The 26616-nt window shown below is 40.6% G+C and overlaps 1 protein-coding gene across 1 annotated transcript in view; it reads left to right on the top strand.

Annotated features, from left to right (window-relative positions):
- tenm1 (teneurin transmembrane protein 1) overlaps positions 1-26616 on the top strand; it is a 311171-nt gene that overhangs the window by 78712 nt on the left and 205843 nt on the right. The window contains exon 3 of the mRNA XM_047354352.1: positions 13105-13348. Within this exon, the coding sequence (XP_047210308.1) occupies positions 13105-13348 (244 nt within the window). The remainder of the gene's footprint in view (positions 1-13104; positions 13349-26616) is intronic.

Below are 26616 nucleotides of genomic sequence, written 5' to 3'. Positions count from 1 at the left end.
GATGCTTCAGATGTTGGTAACCAAACCCGGTCTCCAGCTGAAAAGCGGGGTGTTCAAAATGGGGGCCCTGCTATATAGCGTCTTGTGACGTCAGACCTGGGACGCCCGTCATATCAGTCGTAGTGTTCGACCGGGTATGTAGGAGCGGACTGTCCTGGATACAAAATGGCCGATGCCGTTGGAAAGGCATAGTGACGTCCGACAACATGCACATGGTCCAATATTCAGCAAACAAGTGGTCCAACAAGGGGATGTGTGTGTGTGTGTGTGTGTGTGCGTGCGTGGGGTCAGAAAGGTTAGGGTTCATGTGTCTTGATTTTAAAAAGAGAGAGAGAGAGTGGGGACTTGGTACGAGCAGCCTGTAGATGCTGCTGATAAAAGCATAACTCACTCCTCTCCCCATCTGCCTTTCTGTGGCATGTGGGAGGGAAAAGCACTTAGAGCAGACATGAGTGATAAACAATACAAAAGTTTTCAAACCCTAACACATATAAATAATGTTGGTAATCCCAACTGACCTAAAACAAGAAAAGCTTCATCTGATTTATTGTTGGACACTGAAAAAAAAAAGGTTATATGCTTTTTTTTAATACAGTTTATATAAATATCTGGTTTTAAAGTTATTAACTTTACATGATAGAGATGTTATAAAAAATGTAACTCTGTAATTCTTTAGGAGTCTTTTGGAAGAACAAAATGACTTTATTTTTATCTAAAGTGGCTTAAAGTATGTTTGGGGGCTGACCCTGTTCACCACAACACCTCAGACATGAGTGATAAACAATACAAAAGTTTTCAAACCCTAACAGTCCCCCCTTTTTTATCACGAATAAAGTCACGATTAGATACATGTAAAAGAAAACACTCTGTGTGAGCGAAAAACCCACCGACGGTAAACAGATTAAATTATGAGAAAAATACTCACACGCCCCTCCGCCCAAGGCGACCATTAACCATGGTATAATAGTACAATAATAATATAATAAATCAAAGAAAACAAAATGTATTAAAAGTAAAATAATTAAAACAAGCCTTGTTCATGTCATCATTGTACTTTTTCTCATTCCACTTAAATAACTTCTTTCGATTTTCTGCTATAAAGTCATTTTATGAAGTACAATTATGAGTACACTCAGGCGTCAAAGATATTTTCATTTACAACCAGTATTTAAAGAGTATGTGGGTGTTATCTTAACTTAAAAGAGTTTGTGCTTTATGGCCCTAGACCCTCCTCGAGTCAGGGGTAACAAAGATATCTATGAACAGACCATCTGCTTTTCCTGAGACATCACCCAAAAGGAATGGGTTTCAACCATTAAATGTCTGATACTGGTTTTTACAACTTCCTCCTCTAACACAGATGTTCTGACGAAAGAGAGGTAACCTAAAGGTCATACACTTTGAAACACCTTAGAGCACTTAATACAAGAATTTCCATTACAACTCCTTTCTTCTGATTACAAGGTAATCACAATTAAAAGGAAAATTCTTCAAAACCATCACCCCTCTCAGGTAACAGATAATCCAAAGCCATTCTACTTTGCAAACTCATGTTCTAAGAGCTTGCTGCTCCTTGGTCAGAACAGTGAAACCTTCCTCTCTAATAATGGGCTGATTGAATTATAAGTTGTGAGTATAGGTAGTAAGTGAGCTAGATAACATACTCCAAACCAATTAGCAGGCAGATACAGATATGATCTATTTCCACACATCCAAACCATGTTCTTAGGACATGAGTTCCCATCTCTACTAGGAAAAGTAACAAGAACCCTGGTTAATTTACCTGCCTGGTCATACAACTTACTTCCATTCGGTACGGCTGTCAGATTAAGAGTTAACACAAAGGGATCTGGGACCAAAGATCCTGAAATAGTATAAGCAGCAGTTCTGATAAGACATGACTCAAATTTATGTCTGTTGATTAAAGCACATGAAACAGATATAATAGTTTTGCAACCTTCTGTCTTCCCAAGGAAATAAGGTGTGTTTTCCTCCTGTGCGATACAAATATCTGTACCTATATCTGGATATCCAATTGATTTCTATTACCCCAAAATCTATAAAGAATTCCTGTAGTAGCACATATTAAATTAGTCTCACTAGAAAATCTACTAACATTTCTGCTTTGCCTTACAATATAATTCCTCACCCAAGGAAAAACAACCTCCACCAGCTGGTTATGTTGCCTATCTGGAATTAAAGTAGTATCAATAGGAACAGGTACTAAAAATGGTTGATCATTAATAACACGTGGAATCAAACAACAAACATAGCAACTGTCTTTTCTTATCTTCCTCACAGTTTGATGCATCAGTTGCCACCAGACATTATCAACATGATCATGGTAGTCAGAAAAGTGATGAATCTCTCTTCGAATCAGCTGATCAGTACTATTGGCGTAATTGTTCAGATTAGCCACAAATTATCTTTGCTGTACCTTTCCCCAAATGAACACAAGAGTGATAAAATACTTGCAATACCAATCATTAGCATCAGAACAGACCATCTTCCATATAGCTGCATCATGACCTTGAAGTGGAATTTCCTTTCTTCTGGTACTGAAAGCAAACAGTTTTTTTTCAAAGAAAACAAATCATAAACAAAACTCAAAAATCCTGCTGCCTCTCCTGAGTGGCTTCTGCGCTTCAAGCTGCCCTGTTACCAGTCTGGTACAGGTGGGCGGTCGTAGGAAGCTCCTCTAGAAATATGTTTAGAAACAGGAACTCTAACCTGCTGGAAGTTAGGCTTCCATAGTCCAACTAAACAACGGTGGAAATGAACACATTCAAATTTGTAATAATACCATAATGATAAATATCAAACAATAACCATGAAAGCTAGATAAAAGCATCCGAGATTCCGAGGAGCCCCTAGTAGCCACCAAATGTTAAGAAATTAAGGAGAATAAGCATCATGGCTCATGTTTGACTGTCTCTCTGTTGCAGACGTCACCAGTCCATCATCCAGAGAAAGGTTATGTGCAATGTGTAGAGGTCTTCCCTGTATGTTTCCTATGTGTCTCTCACTGTGGTGTGTGTGTGCAGTGAGGCAAATGACCTTATGATTTCTAACTTTCAGGCAATGCGATGGCCTTAAGTAGATTCTGAAATAACGTTGCACTGCTCAAGGGATTATGCCCTTGTAAGAACAATGTTCTTCAACCACATCTTCAATCACTCGCCAGTGATCAGCTTACAGTTCTTTGTCTTGTGGTGGTCCGCTGTCCTCACACCTTTCAGGCCGTGGATGATCCGGTTTGAAGATGACTTTTGTCCTGGAAGCCAGATGAAGCTGGAGGAGCTGAAGCTTTCCTGCAGCTTTCCTGGGTGTCTAGTAGGATCTGATATGGGCCATTCCAGCGCCTGGACTTCCAGTGTTTTCTCCTAGATTCTCTGACCAGAATCCAGTCGCCAGGAATAAAGGACTGGAGGGTTGCAGTGGCTGTTTCTGGTAATGCAGCCTTCACCATCTGTGAAACTTGAGAAAACACAGTGGACACGTTTTGACAGTAAAACAACATCCTATCTTCACACAAAGATGTGGAAAAAAATGATCTTGGCGATATCCCCATGTTACTTTATTCTGACATTCCCCTCTTCTGGTGCAGGGTCCAACCCATGTGACAATCCAGCAAAAGGTTTGAACAAAAATGTTCTAGTAACCAAGATCACATTACATAGAACCAAAGAAATGAATTCTGACATAACTATGTGTCACTATGAATTTAACAAAAGCAACATAAATAAAATCCAGATGTTTTTAACTGCAATTCAGTTCCATTAACAACAAAACACAAACTTTAATTATTCAGTTCATCAATGTCTCACTTAGAAATAAGTCACATATCATCCTGATTTGTCTTGTATGAAGATAAGTAATAGATTAATGGAAATCTAATGTAATTTTGATGCATGTACTCTACAAATTTAATCTAATAAATAATTCCTGTCAAATACGAAATCATAACTCTGATTCTTTATCAAAAATATATCCCTTACGTTTGCCATATCTTGAACTGTCAGTTAGCTTAATGGCACCAGGGAAAACTTTCAATCTAATAAATCACCAATGATTCTGTATGCAAAACTAATTCTTTAAATAAAGTTTTAACTATTTCATGAACCTTTTAATAGTCAAACACATAAATCTAAACGTCATGCTACATCCTTTATCATTATACAAAAAACATGTTTTTAAGGCAACAATCACTACAAGCATTTTGATTCTTTTGTCTCTTAAACTATGTGAAAACTCAGGAAGGGAGGTGCTGAGCGTTACCATGACAGTGAAGGCATGAACAAACCTGGTAGGTGGGCGGAGTCAGGCAGAACTAATCTCTGATTGGCAGCCTATGGGCGGACCCACAGTTTATTCATTCAAACCCATCTTAATGAACCTTAAACTACAAAACTGTTAACATGCACCTACCTGAGAAACAAGCTGCTTCTTAACTCTCCTGAAAACTCAAAGTTTAATCAATCTGGGATTTAGAAACATTATTCTAAACATGGATCATTGTTTCATGCAACATAAAAACAAACATTCATTCCAACAAAACAAACACAAAACATCAAAGACAGACAAATTATCAAATTTAAAGCTTCAAGAATTCAAAGATATTTTTAACAATCTCTTTTCAGAATATGTTTTCTCAGCCATATATCTTAATGCTGTAATTGATCAATTTTGTTATGACAATCTTCAGGATCCTTTTTAAGATGAGTGCACATAGTCCAGAGAGATCTCAAACTATTTAGAAGCACAGCAACAGTTTTCATTAACATGAATCCAAATTTACTGATGCTGAAATCTTTTCCCAATTCTTTGTACCGTAACTCTGTAATAATAATAACTACAATCCTGAGAGTTATTGTTATAATTCTCTTTTTGTTTGGCTCAATTTGATCGCAGCTGTATTCAAGAATTTCTCTGCTCTGATTAAATGTAAAGAAGTATTTTAAGCCGGCATTGACATTTTTATGGTATACCCAAACAAAACAAAAACTGCAGTGTTTCACTTAATCAGAAATTAAGATAAGAAACTTGACTCCAAACTGGAATTTTTTCCACATAGTGTTTCAAAGGGAGGACACATATAATTTTCCTTAATTTGGCTATTTAAATTTTGAGGGTTGGGGAAAAACGTACTACTAGAACCCCTCTTTTACAATCCAAATGCTGATAAATAGTCCAATATTTTATGATTTAGTAATCTGAAATCACCTTGTGTACCTTTCTACTCCTATGTATTCTTTTAATCTTTAAACCCTAAGAAATCAAACAAGGAGACTAGAGTTTGAGCCGACCATCCTCTTTAGTGTTGAGAGAGTCTTTATTTCTTTTCTTTTCCTAAAATGAAGGATTTTACTTGTCTTTATTCCGTTATGAAAATCCTAACCTTGGTTCCAAAACTAAACTCTTCAACCCCAATCTGTGTCCCACAGAGTAGAAATTTTGAGTATTATTGCATTTCAAAGCCACCAAATGACTGGAACCCGTCATTGGCTTAGATCTGTTTTTAATAGTTAATCGGTCTACCTTTAATTAAGTATTATAATTTTATGGACCCAAAATCTATGGCTCACGGGCTTCAGGAGTCCAGGAACCACAAGTTGAGTACTGCTGCATTGAACAATAATGTTAGCTCTCTGCAGAGATTGAAGGATTGGCTAAATATCCTCAGACCTGTTGGTGTATTATTTCTGCTTAGACAATAATCAGATTTAAAAATCACTTGTTCACAACTCCTAATTTACCTCAGATCATATTTGCTCCTAACCCAGTTCATAAGAAGCATCAGACAAACATTATGCTAAAAAGCCAAAAACAAAAAAAAAACACAGATCTGTTTTAAAATAAAGAAAAAGCATGCTTGTTCAGGTCTGCAGTGGGAAATAACTCCACGGTTCTGAAGGCCTTTTCTATGCAGTCTTTTAGGAAACATGAGATTAGTTTAATTTTTGTGTGGTACCACTGTCCAATCAGATTATTTCTTACCTTCAAAAATAACACAATTTTTCCCATTCTCATTTTAAAGGTTTGTTTTACCAAGGAAAATGTGTTTAACAAAACCAATTACTCTCAAAAGTTTAAAATGTTTTAGCCAGTGATATCTTAGAAAACAACAAGTGTTTTAATATTTCTGTGCAGCACAGAACTGATTAGGTTTCCTTTCCTTCCCCAAAGGGAAAAAAAGAACCTGCAGAACCAAGCCTTTCATAGTTTTTGTCAGGACCTGATATAAGGTACAGTATAAATCAACATGCTGCATGAATCAGAAGAGGAAAGGGAAAAAAAACTAATATAACCTCTTCCCAACAGCTGCTGTGAAAAACAATTAATTTGTACTTTCCATAAGCATAAATTAGCACTTGCAGACAAAACCTGCACCAAACTGTAAGTACTGTACCAGAGATTGTATGAACACCATCTGCAGTAGAACTAAGCCTGTTTTAATGAGGTCTCTACCCATTAGATTTATGGGATACAAACTCTGACAACAGAAAACAATACCTGAAGGAGAAACCCATCAGGTGTTATGCATGCGATGGGTTTTGAAAATGCTCCTTCATGAGATCTGTCCTGAGAATAACATAGAAACACATGGTTACTGCTGAGTTTTGGAGATGTAACTTTCTCTGCATTTTAATAACTTTTAATAACTAGAATAATTGACCCTGAATATTCCACGACAAAAGAGAACTTGCTTCTCTAAAAGAATTAACTGGAAAGTATCAAATGTACTAAGTTATCACCCTTTTAAAGATACTTTTCTAACCCAAAAATAATATTTTAACCCGCTATATCTGTCAACGTGGACTGAGGACAACGTCTCCAGGCTGGCCAGGCGTCCGTGTCCCCTCCTGCGGTCTCCTCTGGCACGTTAGATCAATTATAGTATGAATGTCCCACATAAAAGGTCACTGGCATGAGACTTATGGGGAGGACATTAACGCGCCCTTCTACTGCGACTAGTTCGCAGCGGTGTTAATTTTCTGGAATGAAATCCGACCTGAATCCCCAAAGTCACCAGTACGTTGTTTTAATCTGGGCAAAAGAAAACACAGGACCAGCAGAATCTTGCTATGATTCTTCCAAAAATGCTTAGTCCTCCAAACACACACAACAGCACTCACACAGTTAGTATTTTGACATATTTATGTCCCTTCAGCAATATGTATGGTTGACCTAGCTTAGTTTATGAGCTCCCTTATTATGCAACATTTAATTTCATGTCCTTCCAGCGAAATGCTACCAACCAAATTATCCAGTTCCCTTACGGTGGAACTACCTAGTCATTTCTGATCTCCTTGCAGCGAGATCCTACCTAAATTTATCGCTATTTCCTTCCGGCGAAATAAAACCTATCCAATTGCTGTCTCCTTACGGCGAGACACTACCAACGACTTATTCTTACCTTAGCGCTTATTCTATTTTAAAACTGTCTCACCTCAGAGTTGACTTCTTGATGGCTCTCTGGATCCTCTGAGAGTCACTGTTAAAGCAAAGAAAATAAGGTTATTGAAATTTCTCCGCTTGAAGGACCAAGTTAATGTTAGGTATTAATCAGTCAACTCAGAGGCAAGAACGATACAGAGTCAGTTTTACTTGCAGCAAGGGTAGCTCACTTTGCAGTGCAAGACTACAACGTGTTGGCAGCCCTCTCTCTTTATTTATACATGCTGGTTCACACACAGTTCAACAAACATTCAGGGTGTGTGTGTGTGTGTGTGTGTGTGCGTGGGGTCAGAAAGTTTAGGGTTCGTTGTCTTGATTTTAAACAGAGAGAGAGAGAGAGAGTGGGGACTTGGTACGAGCCAGGCTGTAGATGCTGCTGATAAAAGCATAACTCACTCCTCTCCCCATCTGCCTTTCTGTGGCATGTGGGAGGGAAAAGCACTTAGAGCAGACATGAGTGATAAACAATACAAAAGTTTTCAAACCCTAACACATATAAATAATTTTGGTAATCCCAGCTGACCTAAAACAAGAAAAGCTTCATCTGATTTATTGTTGGACACTGAAAAAAAAAAAGTTATATGCTTTTTTTTATACAGTTTATATAAATATCTGGTTTTAAAGTTATTAACTTTACATAATAGTGATGTTATAAAAAATGTAATTCTGTAATTCTTTAGGAGTCTTTTGGAAGAACAAAATGACTATTTTTACCTAAAGTGGCTTAAAGTATGTTTGGGGGCTGACCCTGTTCACCACAACACCTCATTAATCTTCCTGTCTGTCTCTCCAAATCAGGGAAGAGCTTAGTGCTATTTGCTGTGGGCAATAAACAGACTATTGATAATAAAACCTGTCTAAAAAACCAAATTATCTCTCTTTGAAGACTAAAACTGATTCAGCACCTCAAACTCAAAGTGAGAGGAGGCTGCCGACTCCAACTCACAGCTCCATGTGTGCGCAGCATGTGATTTTTCTTTTCTTTTTTTTTTCTTTAAGACGAAAAGAAAAACAGCTAAAAACATCTACCTCTGAAACTGTGAAAGCACAAGGGTTTCTGGTTGGACTCAGAGGACTTCCAGTTACTGATGAATCAGATAGGCTGCTAAAAACTGAAGCACCACTTTAAAGCTCCTTGTGGATTACAGTGGCACAGCACGCGGTAGTGCTCCAAAAATGTTTAGTCGGTTTGTCCCTCAGTGTGTAATTTTCAATACTCTGTGGTGGTTGATGTAAAAATAACTTCAATTTTCCACATCCATTAGTTTTGACTAAACAACCCCCGCTAGCTGACGACACAAATGCATTTACTTTGTACCTTTTCTTTGTTGTATCAAACCTTGTAATCCAGTTGAAACCATCAAGTAATTGAACATGATTATGACAGACAGATTAAACCTAAATGGTTTTACAGGTTTTACAAAGAAATAATGTTTTAAAGATTTGAACAGGTCCGTATGCAATCAGAAAGAAACATTCAAAGGCGACAAAGCAGTTGTTGTTATTCAACAGAGACATGTTGTGCATTGTGAAAATTCATGTATTTCATTAAATGTGCATCAACATTGTAAACGAGAGCAGTAGAAGAGCAGCTTTCGGTTGAACCTCTGCATCTTTCAGAGAAATCATGAAATAAAAATGTGATATGAGGGATGGGGTGTCATGATCGATGGGCAAATAATCCCCGCATTGCAACAGCGGAGGAAAACTCACAGTTTGAAAATGCAACAAAGACAACTCAGCTGTATGGAAAGATAAATAACAAAAATTGTATTTTAAAAAACATCAGTTATTGGAAATTTGTAAGCCACTTATGGGAAATGTTTCAGTGAGACATTTACCTGCACTCTTTATTGTCATGAATATAGGATGGATTTTAGGGGTTGAATGATGCTTTTGAACAATTTATTTTTAAAATAGAACAATTATACAACAAACATTTTTAATGAATTTCAAAACCAGAAATGCATTGTACATGTTTGAATTAAATGTGGATTTCTTCTAATCCACATATGATAAAAACAGCCATTTATGCTTTAATAAATACATACATTTAATTGGTTTCATAATAATAATAATTAGTTTAATTTGAAGGTTCCTTTTTAGACCACTGTACAAAGACAATCAATTAAAAACAAGGAATATAAGTTGCTTGTTTTTCTACATCCTGCTATGGGTGTAGAGAAACCAAACACGTTTGTAGTCCTCAACTAGCTTGTGGTATAACTCTCAGCAGAGTTTGGTAGAGTTCATTTAAATTAGTTAATTTCCTTTTAAGGACCCGGCTCTTAAGCAAACTCCATACTTTTCAATATGGAACCATTCAAGAAGCTTAAATGTAACCTCTTTATCCATTCCAAAACCAGTTTGACGTGTGTTCAAATTCCACCTATTTAGGTGTTCAGTTGTTTTGAAATTTAAGAATTTGAAGGTTGTCCTACTTCTTCATATTTCCCTCCGCTTTATATGACTCAGAACAACTGTCAGCAGAACAGAAACTCAGCATGGTGGAGCTACCATCATGCTGGGACATTCTTACAGTGTTCTTTGGTTTGAAAGCTTCACCTTGACCTTACTGTATATAATGCCTTCATTGAACCTAACACTATTCTCCAAAAGATGTGTGGCTTTGCCGATAAGGGCAGCTACAGTTTCCAGTCATTCAGTGGCATCTATCCTGGTCAGCAACTCAGAGTCAATGGTGATGTAAAACTGGCTTCACTGTAAAATAGGTGGAGCACTGGTTTAACTGGATGTTCCAATATAACAGCAGTACCAAACATGAAAACTGAAAACACATTTAAACTGGTCTTAGAATAACCAAAGCAGGGTGATTTTAATTCCTGTAATGACTCCGATCTCCTATTGAAAATCTGTGTACTATGCTGACAGGCTGGGCCCATGGCTGTAAACCACGCAATTTAAATAACTTCTTCCAATTTCTCACAGAGAAGTCCTCAAATATCCAGCCAGAATTATGCCACATGCTTGTTTATGGCTTGGAAAGTGTGTGGTACATATAGTGCACTTTTACACACAAGCAAGTAAATGTTACCCTGACTGCTTCTATTACAGTCTTTAAAATTGCATTTGAGCTGGACAGATTGCTCTGTGAGAATATTTGGAGGAAATGTTTATAGAACTGTTTCTGTCTTGCCATTTTATTTTCACATATCTGCTGCTGTTTTCTGCATATATCATCCATATGGGATATTTTAACATTTGATAGTCATAAAACCTGATGTGATGAGTCAATGAACTGTTCAGAATTAGAGTTCACAGATTTTCTTATTGTGAAAATGTTGACTGTAAAGCATTCTGTTAAATTTTGTCTGTGATGTCTGGGAAAGATGTAGCCTCGGTTTTAAACATGATGGTAGATGAACTACAGATTTATGTACAAGTTGTGCCGGCATTAGAAAAAGAACCAAAATGATTCATTTTCTCCTCCCAGTTTTATCTGCAAAATGTGCCCTGTTGGGTTATCACTTTGAGGCCTACACATTTTGAAAGACTGAGGTAATCTCCCATGTTGGCCACATTTGAATTTACCAAATTATTGCTGACATTTTGGCAGCAAATACAATTTTAGGGCTATGAGTGTGTCTAGCTTCACCCTTTGGTTTAATGTTTTATTCACTGTCAATACAGCTGAATAGAGTGGGTCTTGTGGGATGAGGGGTTTGCCTTCCTAACAGAGTCACACTACAGGCATTGCAGGTTGTCACCTTAGGTGGGGATAGCTCATGCCCTAATTGATAAAGTTTTATGAATAAAGTCTTAGAAATGTATGTGTCAGTGAGAAGGCCTGTATGATTCTATATGGCAAGAATGTCATTAATATGCAGCTTTTAATGATACATTAAATTGCTTCCTTTTTAGGGTGGTATGAAAACAACTATACCGAATTTTTAAATTAAGAAACTAGACACTTTTTCAGCCATCAACAGGCCTCTGGCATAATTCTGGCAGTGAATTTTACCACTCATCGTCGCCAAATAGGAAGAGTTCTTTTAAACTGATTAGTCATCTGGCACAGACACAGTTTTAAAGCATCTTTACATTTCCTGTAGCATTTAGGTCGGAACCATTCCAAAAGCTTAATATTAGCCTACTTCATCCAATCCAAAGCCAGTTTCCTTGTGTTTGGAGGCATTGCTCTGTTGAGACACCCAACTGTTTCCATGTTTCAACCATTCAGATGCTAAAGAGGTGCAGTTTAAAAATTTTGGAGCTAGTCCTACTTATTTTTTATTTCATCTACATTTTGTGATGCACCAGTACTACTTAAAGCAGAACAGACCCTTGGAATGCTGCTTAAACCTCTGTCCTTGACAGTTGGTGCAGTTCATTCGTTTTGAAAGCCTCTCCCTAACTTTTCCAAACATACTTTGTGTCATTCTGGTAGAATAACTCAATTTGTTTATTTTCTGACCATAAAACCTTTGGCTTGATCATGTGGGTAGCTGCAAGTTTCAGATAGTGGATTCTTTCCTGCTAAGCACGCAATCAATGCATGTTTTTCTTAAACTCACCTCACTGTGCACAGCATCTTCAACTTTAACATAGATTTGAGTCTTCGTGCTTCGTGTGTTGTTCCTTAAAATCCTGACAAATTTAAGCTCATCAGGGTTGAGAGTGTGTTCCAGAAACCTGGAATTTGGACACAGCTGGGTGTTCTAAGAGGACCAATCGTTGTGTCTCAGATAAAAATCAAAACTGGATGTGGAATGGATAAAGCAGGCTAACCTAATGCTAACTTCAACTTTTGGAACAATTCATGGACTAGGCTTAAAAGCCCAATCTGTGCCAGGAAACCAACCAGTTTAATTGAACTAAACTATTACTGATAAGTAGAGTGGTCAAATATCAAGGAGACATTGTGTAAGAAGACATTATAAAAAGCATGTGATTTATCCCTTCTATTTTGATAAAAGAGTTGTTCAAATAAAGCACTAGATGTCCATAGTTAATATAGCATTCATGCTGTTGATGTGTGTATGAAAACGTCTGACTGGAAATGTACACAGCTCTGTGTGCTCACACACAAGCTTCAGCTACAGTCGTACTCCAACTCTAACAACTGCACTCACATCCCATTTAGCAAAACCCTAATTAGTCTGCTGTTCGTTTTTGGGACAGACTGAAAAGCAAGAGAAAGCAGCAGGCAGGAATAGGCCCGGAGAGGGAGAGTTATGGTGAAAGAGAATGATAAATGATGGACTGCGTGAGCTCTCGCCAGACCCTCAGGTTACCAGAGTGAGGCAGTTACAGCTGGCTAGCTCATTCCGTCGAGATCTCATAATAAACATCACATGGGTAGTTTGGACGGGCGGCTGCAGATTAAGCCAGAGCTGTTAGCTCTTTAAAGACTGCTCAATGTTGCAGCCCACCAAGAATCTATTTATAGGGTAGATGGAAGTGTATCAAAGCAGGTAGGTTGAGGAAAGCACCGGACAGGGACAGTTTCCAGTTGATTTATGTCCTTCAATCAGTGTAATAACAATAAACTGTCAACTAACATTCTACTTTTATTTGTAATTTATGATTCAGTGCTCCTAATAAACCTGTGTTTATTTTTCCCTTGTCTCCTTGTCCCCTCTGCTCCTTCCTCCTCCTCTCTTTTTTATCGGTGTCTCCTTGCAGAGCTGCCCAGCAGCCCAGGTGGCCAGTTTACGTTTCGTCCACTGCCCCCTCCGCCACCGCCTCCCCACGCCTGCACTTGTGCCCGCCCGGCACCCTACACTCAGGTCAGCCTGCAGAGGAAGACCATGCCGACGCGGTGTCAGACCACTCAGGGCGGCCAGGGGGCAGACAACAGCTCGGGCACAGACCAGGCGCAGCTTCACAACAGCTGGGTGCTCAACAGCAACATCCCCCTAGAGACCAGGTAACAGAATGCAGCAAATACAGTTTATTTTTATTGTACATCAAGGTCTTTCAACTCACTTGATTAAAGGCATTTTTTATACTCACAAATGAGGTTTATTGGACTAAAGAAAAGTTAGTCAGCATGACAAAAAATTTTCACATGTTCTTGAAAAGGGAAGAGAAAAAAAGCAGACCTGAACAGAACTGAAAAACAGACCTTCAGCATGCAACCAGAGCAGATGTACAAAATGTTCTACATCCAAATATTACCACTAAAACAAAAATGTTACCACCCTGCAACATTTAGAGCAGCTCTGTTTCTCACTATTAGTAAAGACATTTTAGTGAACTATCGGCTACTTTAAAAGACTTTGTCTATAGCTCAACTATTATCAAAAATCAGCTTATCGATAAAAATGTATATATTTTAAATTCTATGTAGTATCTGTAATGCTGGTCAATGTTTAACCAGTATTGTTAACCCAAACTTCAAAAATTAGGAACTACAGGGGTTGGACAATGAAACTGAAACACCTGTCATTTTAGTGTGGGAGGTGGCTAAATTCATGGCTAAATTGGACCCGCCTGGTAGCCAGTCTTCATTGATTGCACATTGCACCAGTAAGAGCAGAGTGTGAAGGTTCAATTAGCAGGGTAAGAACACAGTTTTGCTCAAAATATTGAAATGCACATGTAAGATAGTGACATAAATATTCCAACAGATGGTGCTGTTGTTCTGTGGGTGTTCTTTGGAAATGCAGCAGTTCTGGGATGTTTGTCCTAGTAGGGACACCGTAGCTCTGGGGTTTTGCCGCGAAAGCCACCATATCCTACACAGTTTGCTTTTACTGCCTGTAAGGTGAAAGAAGAGTGACTGGAGGAAATAAATGCTTCAAGGTCTCGCCACAACGCAGAATCCTGTGTTTGGTGCCTCTGTTTCCGCCTGGAACACACCTCACCTACATCCAAAACACAACGCAGAGTTCACGGAGTGTCTTCCACAAGCTACGGATGCACAGAGGGACAGACTGGGTTACATCTTGGTGCCGTGACCCGAATTGTGGTTCAAAGAGGCCAAAAAATCGAAGGGGCATCTGGTTATCCAGTAGAGTGACGTTATTGCTGTACACTGGAACTTCTTTCTAAATGTGGATGCAACATGCTCATGTTTTCCATCGTATGTTTTCCATCGTATCCTTTGAAGATCTTAGTGAAATGTCAGGTTGATGCTGTGTTTTGTGACTCTAAGGCCTCAGGTGTAAATATTGTTTTGGGCTAACTATTTAAAGAAACTATAGTGATCGAGTATTGAGACATACTTTTAGCTGTAGCTGGTGGATCTTTATATTCTTTTGTCTTTGAGATGTGCACCGAGCTGTGAATTTATTTTAATTTATTTTTGGTTTGGTTCACACTATAGTGAATGCTCTGTTAATCCTGTACATATACACAGGGTGGTTGTACTCCAATTCCATCAAAGAGCGAACGAGAAAGAGAAACATGTGGCATAATTACCCAGCAGATCCACTGAACCCAGAACCTCTAACGGGGACCCAACTGAGTGACCATTTTGTCACCTCAGGTGACACACCACACCAGACATGGACCCACGAAGGACAAGGTACCCCTTCACCCCCTCTTCTGTCCGTCTATACTGACCACTTCCCTATCCCAACGTCATCAGCGTACACTGCCCCTGAAAGCCACTCCAATGTTACTCACAATGGAACACAATACGCACAACAGGCTAGCACACTCCTTCCTGCTCCTATCAACCAAACTGGTCAGCTGCTGGGACCAAGCCCCCAGACCTACCCAGGCCACCCATATTCCACTCCTCTGTCCCAACCTCTTCAGGGAGGTTTCATAATTCCATCCGCAACCAATTATTTATCCTCTTTGCCTCCCTCCAGGGCAAGAAATGTCAGATTAGCCCAGAGTCATGCACCGGGTTCTCAAATTCCACCATGGTTGAAAATGAGTAACTCTGTTCCTGTTGGGCAGACCATGGCAGGCTTAGAGCACAAACCCACCTTTCAGTGTTCCCAGCCTACTACACAGAACTATCAGAGCCCCGCTCAGGGGGAGACGCCATCACAAAACATAACTGCTGTCCCCACATGGGCCCCAAACCTGACTGTCCCGTTTTCTCAGGTTGCCTCACATGCAGCCCCTGACCAGATTGGTCCCAGGCATAGCAGTGAATTGCAGCATCTGAAACCACCCCTACCTGCTGCTATGGTCTCGCGTCCATACCTCCCTGACCCTCTGTTAGATGTCTGTGGACAAGCCATCCACAGCCAACGCCCCACACACACAGCATATGGTGGTTTGATGCAGACTCATCAGGTGAAGAATGTGCAAGTGTTCAGTGGTAATTCAGACAGTAAGATGCTGGTGGAGGACTGGATTCGTGATATGCAGTACCTTCTAGACGCCATAGATCTCCCTGCCCATCTTCTTTTTTCCACAGTAGTACGACACCTCAGTGGTGAAGCCAGGAAGCTAATCCTGAACCTTCCACCTGGTGAACAATCCCCAGAGAGGGCATTTGAGGAACTGAGGGCCGAGTATGGTGACGCACAGGGCTCTTTAGACCCGCTAGCTGATTTTTATGAGCGAAGTCAGAGGCCATGTGAGTCTGCCTGCTCCTATGCCATAGCACTAGAGGCAACTTTACGAGCAGTTGAAGAAAGCCAGGAAGGGGGTAGGCCGTTTCCAGATCGAGACAGTAAATTGACTCGACAGTTCCTAAGAGGGCTGGTGGATGGAGATGTATATACACGAATAGCACCCATGAAGCCCCTATTGCTCAGCTTTAGAGAGCTTCAGGCTGAGCTTCGAAGCATTGCTAGGGAAACAAAGAAGTTTCAGCCCCAACAAAAAGTAAAGAAGACGTTTGCTCAGGTGCATGTCACATCAGAAAACACAAACACAAGGGCTGAGGGGAGAAAATGCACTTCAGAACTCACTGAACTGACTGAGATGGTCAAGAAATTGGCCCTCAGCCAAGAGGCACAAATGGCTAGACTGTCCATACTGGAATCAAGCATAAAGTCCCCCAGTGTCTCCCCAAATGCAGCCCTGCCAACAGCACGAATGACAAATCAGAGTTCGGTTGTCGTGTGTCATCGCTGTGGAAAACAAGGGCACATTGCCAGATTTTGCCGAGCAGTCCTTCCTGACTTCAACTCGACCAGGACTCACCACTCTCAGCCACCAACCTCGGCAGAAGGAAGCAGCATGCCCCCATCCCAGTCTTTAAACGCCTGAAGCCCATGGTAGCAGGGAAACCATGGGCAAGCAGCAAGCCCCACACTCAGAGTGCACAGATACTGCAAACAGAGAGGAGGGAACTCCACTGCTGGTGGGCCCTAGAAATGAGGGTGAAGTGGAGATAAACGGCAAGAAATGTAGGGCTCTCATTGACTCTGGATCCCAAATTACAAGCATCACCCATAGTTTCTGGCACACCCACCCAGAGCTCCAGAAGCAGAAGCTGCAGCCATCCAACATAATGATAGAGGGGGCAGCAGCACAAAAAGTGCCCTATTACGGGGTCTTGACTATCATACTTAAGGTTTTTGGAGAAGACTGTATGACTGTCCCCACTTTTGTTGTCCCTGACTCTGAATATCGGTCATCTGTGCCTCTGCTCATTGGAACAAATGTCATTCGTGCATCAAAAAGCCACTTGCAAGCAGCCTATGGCACTGAATTCCTCCACCTGATAAAAGAGAACCACCCAGAGTGGTATGCTGCTGTGGTGGAGGTTGTGAGCACCGAAAAAAGTAAAACCCAGGACACAGTGGGTCCTGCGATTTTCACCGGCCGAACTATCTGTATCCCTGGTGGCAAAGAGATGGAGTTAAAATGTAAGATTAAATCAGGCCCACAAAGAAAAACCTATACAGCCCTGATAGAAGGCTGCCCTTCACTCCACCTCCCACAAGACCTCCTTGTGGCCAAAATTCTCACAGATGTAAAAAAAGGGTATGCCCCAGTTAGAGTTATGAACCTCTCTCAGAGAAACATCACTATTAAACCAAACACCCAACTTGCCACAGCATTCTTGGTGGACGAAGTTGGGGAGCGCTGGGACAAAGATGGAGGTGAACATCACAGTAGAGTGAAAGAAGGGGTGTGTCTCAGCCTCGGTCAGGTGGCGGCAAGCTATGAAGTGGACCTAAGTGGAGCAGAAGTGGAGAATGAAAACCAGCGTACTCTCCTCAAGGACCTGGTAGAGAAAAATCGGGACGTATTCTCACAGCATCCTATGGATTATGGACACACAAAAACTGTTCAACATGAAATTCCTATGGTGGATTCAAAGCCATTTCGACTCCCATATCGTAAGATCCCCCCTTCTCAGTGGCAGGATGTAAGGCGCCTACTGACAGAGATGGAAACTGCAGGAGTTATCCGACCTAGTAAGAGCCCGTATGCATCACCAGTGGTGGTGGTTACCAAGAAAGATGGATCATTAAGGCTCTGTATTGACTACAGGAAACTCAACTCCTGTAGCACACGAGACGCATTCCCGCTCCCCCGAATTGAGGAGGCATTGGAGGCCCTGGGGCAAGCCAAATACTTTTCAACGTTGGATCTTACCTCAGGTTACTGGCAAGTAGAGGTGGCTGAGCAGGATAAATACAAAACTGCATTCAGTACCCCCAAGGGGCTGTTTGAGGCCAACAGAATGCCCTTTGGGCTCCAGAATGCTCCATCAACCTTTCAAAGACTCATGACCTGCTGCTTTGGGGATTTAAACTTCACTCACCTGCTTATTTATCTTGATGACCTTATAATTTTCTCTAAAACATTTGAGGAGCATATGGAACAGCTTCAGCTGGTGTTTGATCGACTCAAGGAACATGGCCTGAAGCTAAAGCCCTCAAAGTGTCAGCTTGTGAAGGAGGAGGTGCAGTATCTTGGCCACATTGTATCTGCCGAAGGAATTAGGACAGACCCAGAGAAGATCAGCAGGGTTAAAGATTGGAAAAGGCCCACTAATCGCAAGGAGGTCCTGCAGTTCTTAGGATTCGCAGGATACTACAGGCGTTATGTAATGGGGTATTCTGCTCTGGCGGCTCCCTTGTACCGTCTCACCTCTGGTGACCCCAGAAAAAAAAAAGGGGGGCACAGAAACACTCTGATGCCAAACTGCCCTTTCTGTGGACTAATGACTGTGAGGTGGCGTTTCAGTGTTTAAAGGAAAGACTGGTGTCCGCTCCAGTACTGGGCTATCCAGACTATAACTTGCCATTCGTGCTGCAGACCGATGCATCTGGGGAGGGACTGGGTGCTGTATTGGCCCAGATTCAGAATGGGGCTGAAAAAGTCATAGCCTATGCCAGTAGAGGCTTAACCCCACCCGAGACGAGATATCCGGCTCACAAACTGGAATTTCTCGCCCTAAAGTGGGCGGTCACAGACAAGTTCTATGACCACCTTTATGGACGTCATTTCTCTGTATTTACTGATAACAATCCCCTAAAATATGTAATGACCACAGCCAAGCTTGATGCTACAGGACAACGCTGGGTTTCTCAACTATCATCGTTTGAGTTTGACATCCAGTACAGAAGGGGCCAGAACAATGCAAATGCTGATGCTCTTTCTCGCATGTCCAACCAGGAAGTCTCACAGGTCTTACAGTCATACGCTCAGCATGTTAGGACCACCAAATCAAAGCCTTCAGGGTCCCAGCATTCACAGGAGCTACAAAAGACACCTGCGTGTGCTGCTGCGGAGGCTGATAGGTTACCAGCAGTGGAACAGCTTTATGAGGATGTAGGGACAGACGCCCTACCTGCTATGACAACACAGGAGATCCGGGCAGAACAGAAGCAGGATCCCATAATTGGCCACATCCTGTATTTTAAAAACACAAATAATAGACCTCCCCACACTGTGAGGAGTGGACTAGGAAGGCCCGGGAGCCTTCTAATAAAGGAATGGCGGACGTTGGTGGTCCGAAATGGCGTCCTGTACAGACGCATCATAGATGGTCAAAGAGGAGTCATGGAGCAACTCATCTTGCCAGAGAAGCTGAGAGTGGGGGTCAAAACTGCTCTGCATGATGATTCAGGACATTTGGGATTTGAAAGGACTCTGCATTCAATAAGGGAGAGATTCTACTGGCCTGATATGGCCCAGGAAATCAAAGCTTGATGTGAGCAGTGTGAGAGATGCTGTCTTAGGAAGACACCCTCAAGCAAGGTTGGAGCTCCGCTCATGAGCATCCATAGCAGTGCCCCCATGGAGCTTGTGTGTGTTGATTTCCTCTGCCTGGAAAAGTCAAAGGGGGGCATTGAAAATGTTCTGGTTGTTACAGATCATTTCTCTCGTTATGCTCAAGCCTACCCCACCAAAGACCAAAAAACAGGTAGAGTAGCCAAGGTTCTGTGGAAGAACTACTTTTGTCGGTTTGGTTTTCCAGCAAAATTGCATGCGGATCAAGGGCGCAATTTTGAAAGTGCAGTCGTGAAGGAACTGTGCAAGATCACAGGCATCACTAAGACTCACACCACTCCCTACCACCCGCAGGGCAACGGGACAACTGAAAGGTTTAACTGGACCCTAATGTATATGTTGGGAACGCTGCAACCTCACATGAAGCCCAGGTGGCACGAACACGTGGATGCCATGACACACGCTTATAACTGCACACGACATGACTCAACAGGATATACACCATACTACTTGATGTTCGGGAGACATCCTAGGCTTCCAGTGGATCTGGTCTTTGGGTTTACCACCTCTAATAATCTGGAGGGTTACAGTGAATATGTGCAGACACTGCATGATTGTCTGGAGGAGGCTTATGCACAGGCTAATCAAACCTCTCGGAAAGCCAAGTAACAACAGAAAAAGTACTATGACAAGAAAGCAAAGGATCACGCTTTCAACCCAGGGGACAGGGTACTAGTCAAGCAATGTCATGTGGAGGGACGGCAGAAGCTTGGGGACAAGTGGGAGCCACGTCCATACATTGTGGTTAAGAAACAACCTAAAGTACCAGTGTACGTGGTCCAACCAGAGGATGGTGGGCCGGAGAGAGTGCTTCATAGAAACCTCCTCACACAGTGCATGTTTATCCCGGTAGAGGAGGTCAGTGGAGTGACAGCTGGGAAAGAAGAGTCAAGTTTCGCCCTAAGTGAGACAAGTTCGGAGGAAGATCTGCAACAGGTCTTGGATCTGGAGGGCACAGAGGAAACCGGAGTAGCTATGCAGCTGGGAGAAAGCAGTCAAGAAACACAAGCAGAGACAGAGATGGATGAGCCAGCGGGACGAAGGGGGGGAGGAAATGCACCTGCATCTCTTGATAGTGCAGGTTCACCGCAGGAGGATGAGCTTCCAAGAAGAAATCCACCCAGGAACAGACATCCTCCAAAGAGGCTATCATTTGAATCACGAGTCACAAAAACGGAAGAGGAGTGTCAGAAAATAGAAAGAGGATGGCTGTTGTGGCAGAGGGAAAAGGCAAAGAGGGTCTCAAAACATACATAAAACAAATCCAGCCACATACACACCTTCATAACAACTCTGAACAATTTTCTTTATTGCTAATTCGTGGACTATCTATAAATTATTGTGGTCTAAAACCAGGTGTTTCAGTTTCATTGTCCAACCCCTGTAAATTACAATCTATGAAGCAAACAATCCTACTTCTGAGCTACACACTATTTGTTGAGAGTTATAATGAAACTAGAGCTCTTTTCCATGAGAATTAATCCTAAAGCCTATTTCTCATGCAAAAGAGCTTAATTAAATACCTTAATTAAAGACCGGAAAATTATCAATTGTCTGTCTAACTCCCAAATGTCAAAATGGTCTGTTAAGACTTTTATGACTTGGCAGTAATTTCTAGGTAAAATTAAAGCTTTAATGTAACAAAATGTTTTCCTTTATAGAAAAATGCAAAACTCCTGGCTAAGAGTTGATTCACACATTCTGAATATTTTAAGACATGCAGTCATTTAATTGCATAAAAGCAATTTTCCTACAAAGTTTTGACAGCATGAACCTTTAGCATTGAACCTTGGTTAATCTAGGATTGTACTTATTAAAAGACAATAAAATGGTTAACCTTCACGATTTCCTATGTTGTCTAATAGAGAGTCAACTGTAGCTGGAGGCTGCTTTTTTATAAACTACATATCGAACTGTGGCTGAGCGCGCACACGGCGCTTGTCTTGGCTCTCTGATGCAGTGCCTTTTTTCATATTGTGTGTGTGTTATTGTGTAAATTTGGAAGTGTGAATGTCTGTAGACCTTCTTACTCTTTGACCGAACTAAGGAATGTAGGAATTATGTGTAAAATGGAAATTACAAGACATTTTTAATGGTCTCACAACATCCCAGAGGATATACAGTAGCAAGCTTAAGTCACCGATCCCAAGTCTCTTTTTGAACGCCAGATTGGTGGTTCACAAAACCGACAAAATAGCGCTTCTAATAGCAAGAATCAAGATCATCAGAGACTGCAGTGTGATTATTGTCACTGAATCCTGGCCACATCCACTCATTCCTGATGCTGCTGTTCAGCTGATAGGACGGCACTTTGATCACAGTGACTACAGACCAGTAGCACTGATATCTGTAGTCATAAAGATCTCCCCCAGAACTTTAATCCATACCAGTTTGCCTACAGGCTGGATCGATCTATGGGGGATGCCATTGCAACAGATCTGCACCTGTCCCTGAACCACCTAGAGCTCCAAGGAATATACGTCAGCATACTGTTTGTGGCCAACTTCAATGCCATTATTCCTGACATCCTTGTGGGAAAGCAGGACAAACCTGTACTTGCCCTTCCTCATGTCCTGGATCAAGAACTTCCTGACTGACCAGCTACAGTTGGTCAAGGCGAGTCAGCTCTGCTTCTCCACTTTGAAGTTCAGCACCTGCAGACCTCAGGGCTGCATGAGCCTCCTCCTATATGCTCTCTACCTCTCTGCTCTCGACTGTGTTCCCGCTGATCCCTCAAACTTCATCATCAAATTTGTAGATGACACCACTGTAGTGGGTCTGATCATGGGGGTTGATTAGTCAGCCTGCAGAGAGGAAATACAGGGGCTGTCAGAGTGATGTGCCAAGAATTTCCTGGAGCTGAACACTACAAAGGCCAGAGAAATGGTCATTAGTTTTAAGAGGCAGTGAGGGTGGTTTCCTTTGGGTTCCTAGGGATACATATCTCTGAGGACCTCACCTGAACTTTTAGCACATCAGTACTGGTAAAAAAGGCCCAGCAGGTCCTCCACTGCATGCATATATTATGGAGCGACCACCCAGAGGAGAGCCTGCATACCTGAAAAACATTATTGTTATGAGAGACTTTTGACTGAAGTAAGCGTTTATTAAGGTTAAATAATGCAATTTAGCTAAATTGTGTATTACAGCTATTACAACAGTCCAAGGGTTAGTTCATGCTAGAACACAACGATTTCATCGGTCAGTAGTTTTTCTTGATGATATTTAAAAACGGGAAAAAATGTGCTTCACAATTTCATTCAACTTATTGCTTAACTACTACCAGTTGAAAAGTGATAGATAAAATAAAAACCTTATTAAATATATTACTAAAGATTGCATGTGATTCAAAGCTCACAGGTGACTGAGTTGCACAGTCGTTTAACCAACCATTAAACCAGCTGCTACAAAGCATATGCCAGCTTTGGGGTTGCAAGAGTAACACAGCCTACTTGTTAATGTTGTTTGGCAAAAAAGCTGTAATTCTAGGCAAAAGTTAGAAAAGTTAGCATTCACCCACAGGAACATTGCACAAAGCAATTAGAAAACTGTGGAGAGAATTACTTACTCTGGGTTGGCTTGGATTGTGGCACGCCAACACTGACATTTGTGGTAAGCTCATTTCATGTGAAATTTGATTACCAGTGGTGAGAGGCTAAAGTTGCAGTCCACTATTAGGGGCGTCTGAAATCCCGGTGGAACATTCTTCTTCCACAGCTACGGTTGCGTTCAAAATAAAAGCTATTCACCATCAACAACCAGATCAATACATTTTTTTTTTTTTTTCATATAACAAAAATTTGACAAATAATTTACTAGTAGATGTAGCAGGGTAATACAAAACCAGCAGACCCAACAGTCATGAAATGCATCCTGCTGATTAGGAAAAACTGAGTAAATTGGGTCAAATAAAATATTCCAGAAATTGTTCCAGGCATTTTTGGTTGGAGTGGAAAAAAGATTTGCAGGAAATAATAGGCAGTTCTGCTACAATGGTCTGAAATGCTTTAAAATAGAAAGCAAACCCAGAAAGACTGAGCCAGTAGCCCTAAAGTTAACTAGCCAGTAGCCCTAAAGATTAGAAATGCATATGTGAAGCAGAGCTCATGTCATTTGAGAGAGAATTCTAGAAAGAGATGGTGTGACATTTTATTGACCGATGACAGCAAGATTGTTCTTTTTGGATCTGCAGACAGCTTGTCAAATGACCCCTAAACACTGAACTGAACACAGAACACTGTGAAGCATGGTGTATATGACATCAAGAGGGGAGATTCTTCATACTATGGTGTCTGGTCTATTTATCACATACTATCCATCAGTTTGAATATGTCAAAATACTTGAAGAGTTCATGCTGAATAGGAAATATCCTTAAATTGCATATTTGAACAAAGCAACAACTGCAAAGACACCAGTAGGAGAGCACCATCTTGATTCCAGAACAACAAAATGAATCCTATGGAGTGGCCAGCCTAATTCCCTTTATTCCAAAGAAAACTCAAAAATAATCCTGTTTCTGAGGCAAACAAAGAAATGCAGAGTACCTGTGGAATTGGGTCTAATAGTGGTAGGCCTCGAGTACCTGCTGACAGGTGCCAGAAGCAGGTTAAATCTATCCAAGACAGATGTGAAGCTGTTCTTAGAAGCAGCATTTATAAAACTAAATTTTAGTTTGGTGCATCATATAAACTCTAAATCTTCAAAAACCTTTTTCAGCTTACACAGTAACGGTTTGAGTTTGTAAAACAAAATGTAGAAATTACTTTTTTAAAAGTGTAATGTTGCTATTTCCTCAGTCTCTGTAGAATAGTGACACATTTAATAGAGTTTTCTTTATGTTGTGATTTGGAAAAAGAACGTGGAGTGTTCCCACTTCCAAGTGGCCTTTATAGGAATAAAAGCTGTTTATGAGGAATATTAGGAAGTCTCCAGTTTTCTGTAGGATTTCAATTCTTTCTCTCACTGCTGCTGATAGATTATTCATGACACCTGCATTTGGATTTAAATATTCTAAAAGCGGTATCTTATAGACGCGCTGAAGGAATTTCGTTCCATCAAACAGAATTGAGCCCGCATAAGAAATAATTGATCCTGAGAATTATTTCTGAGGTCCTCATTCTTGGAGGCTGCTTTAGAGAAGAGGAAGCAGCATAGGTGCAAAAGAATATGTTTGCATGTTTAATGAGGGCTCCGATGCCGCAGCTGAATTCTGGTGTTATGAGTAAGGGGCAAGATTGGCAGGCTGCCACTCCAGAAGAAGAAGTTTTAATAAGTTATGCATTAGGCCATAATTAGATCACACCTCATTTAAAGGAAAGGAAGAATAAAATTAGATTCTGTGACAATTTAAATTAATCATTGTCCAGACACAAGTATCAAAGATAGAGGCTCGTCATGCCTGTAGTGTAATTACAATACTTTTGTGTGTGTGTTGCTTGATGTGTGTGTATGTTTGCTTTTCAATGAATATACAACTGAAACTGAATTCATAATTTTTTTCTCTGTAGTTCAGATTGTTCAGCCAATATTTGTAGGCCGCAAAGAACTTTCTCCCGAAGACAGACGTGATTATGAACCATAATTTCTGCACTACCTCTACATATTGGATGACGCCTTTTTTCCACCAATACATTTTCTGCATTTGGGACTTTATAGTCAAATAAGTTTCATTTGAAAGTGTGCTATTAGTTCTAAGCCATAAAATGTAATCACATTCATAGTCAATAGAATAGTGTCCCTTAATAACATAATTCAGACATTATTGGCTCTTTCCTATCAGGCTTTTGACAAAGTCTTTGCTGCTTAACTGTTTCTGGCTGAATTTAATATACAAGAACCCTGCACTCCTTCACATTCTCAGATCTTCTGATAATCTAACAATTTCATATTTTGACTCCAGCCCTCACACCCCTATCAGCTCAATCTGAGCCACAAGATTAACGATTTGTCAAGTATTTACAAACCTGACACAGAGGCTCGCACTAACAGAATTATAAGTGACGCTGTGACCTTAATAAAGGTGCGGGAAAAAAATGGATAATGTCTTATGTTGTCAAGTGCACTTCCATTATCCTTGATTTGTGCTTGATGAATCCGCATCGAAAAGTATTGATGTTGTGTCGGCTGAGATTAAGAATGTTTGAAGTACACATGGATTTCCTTTTTGGCTGAATATCCGTTATGTTTCTGGAGAGAGTGTCCTGTCTTTGTGGACAGATGCAGATATGGATGTTCAATATATCAAGCTGGGTCACACACTTGGTGTGTTAGGAGGCCTTAGAAATGTGACTTTTTGAATACATATGGACATACTGTATATGAATACTCTGACCAAGACATGTGCAAAATGTGTTTGTATGACTTTAAACTGAACTAAAATAATCTTTTAGTGCACAGATTGTGTTCCTGAGATTGTCAGAAACAAGCAATGGTTATGAAGTATTGTATTGTTATTGTTGTATTGTTAAGTATTTATATACCTGTCAGTGCAAGTCAAACTATTATAGTATAGTATAGTATAGTATAGTATAGTATAGTATAGTATACAATTAATGCTTTCTTTTGTTTTTCTCCTTAGAACATTTCAGTGCATATCTTTAAACTTGAATTACACTTCTGTGCTCACTCAGAAAAATTGTATCTCCAGTTTAAGAATTATAAGTTCTTCAAACATGTAAGGTTTAAAGAAAAGTTATTTCTTTATTGGCCAAGGTTGCGTGATGTTACAAACGCACATTTTATAAAATCCTTGGTGATGTGGCGACTTCTCAGAGCTGGCTAATTATGACTCAAAGCAGATTCTGGCACAAACTGAGATACACACAGAACCAGCATCAAAGAAGAAGCCCAAATGAATTTATCAAGCTTGATCAACTTAGTTAAGATTTGATTGTGAAGTTTTGTTTATGAAAACTAGTTTTTGTCATTTTGCCAAATCTCCTTTACGCGGCTTTGTTTATTTGTTTTCTTTCGCATTTCTTCTTTAATGCTTCTGTATCAACAAATTCCCCATTGGCAGCGTCAGAGACAGA

The sequence above is a fragment of the Girardinichthys multiradiatus genome, chromosome 23, assembly GCF_021462225.1.
Source record: "Girardinichthys multiradiatus isolate DD_20200921_A chromosome 23, DD_fGirMul_XY1, whole genome shotgun sequence".
Classification (NCBI taxonomy): domain Eukaryota; kingdom Metazoa; phylum Chordata; class Actinopteri; order Cyprinodontiformes; family Goodeidae; genus Girardinichthys; species Girardinichthys multiradiatus.
This window is presented reverse-complemented; position numbering and strand designations above follow the sequence as displayed.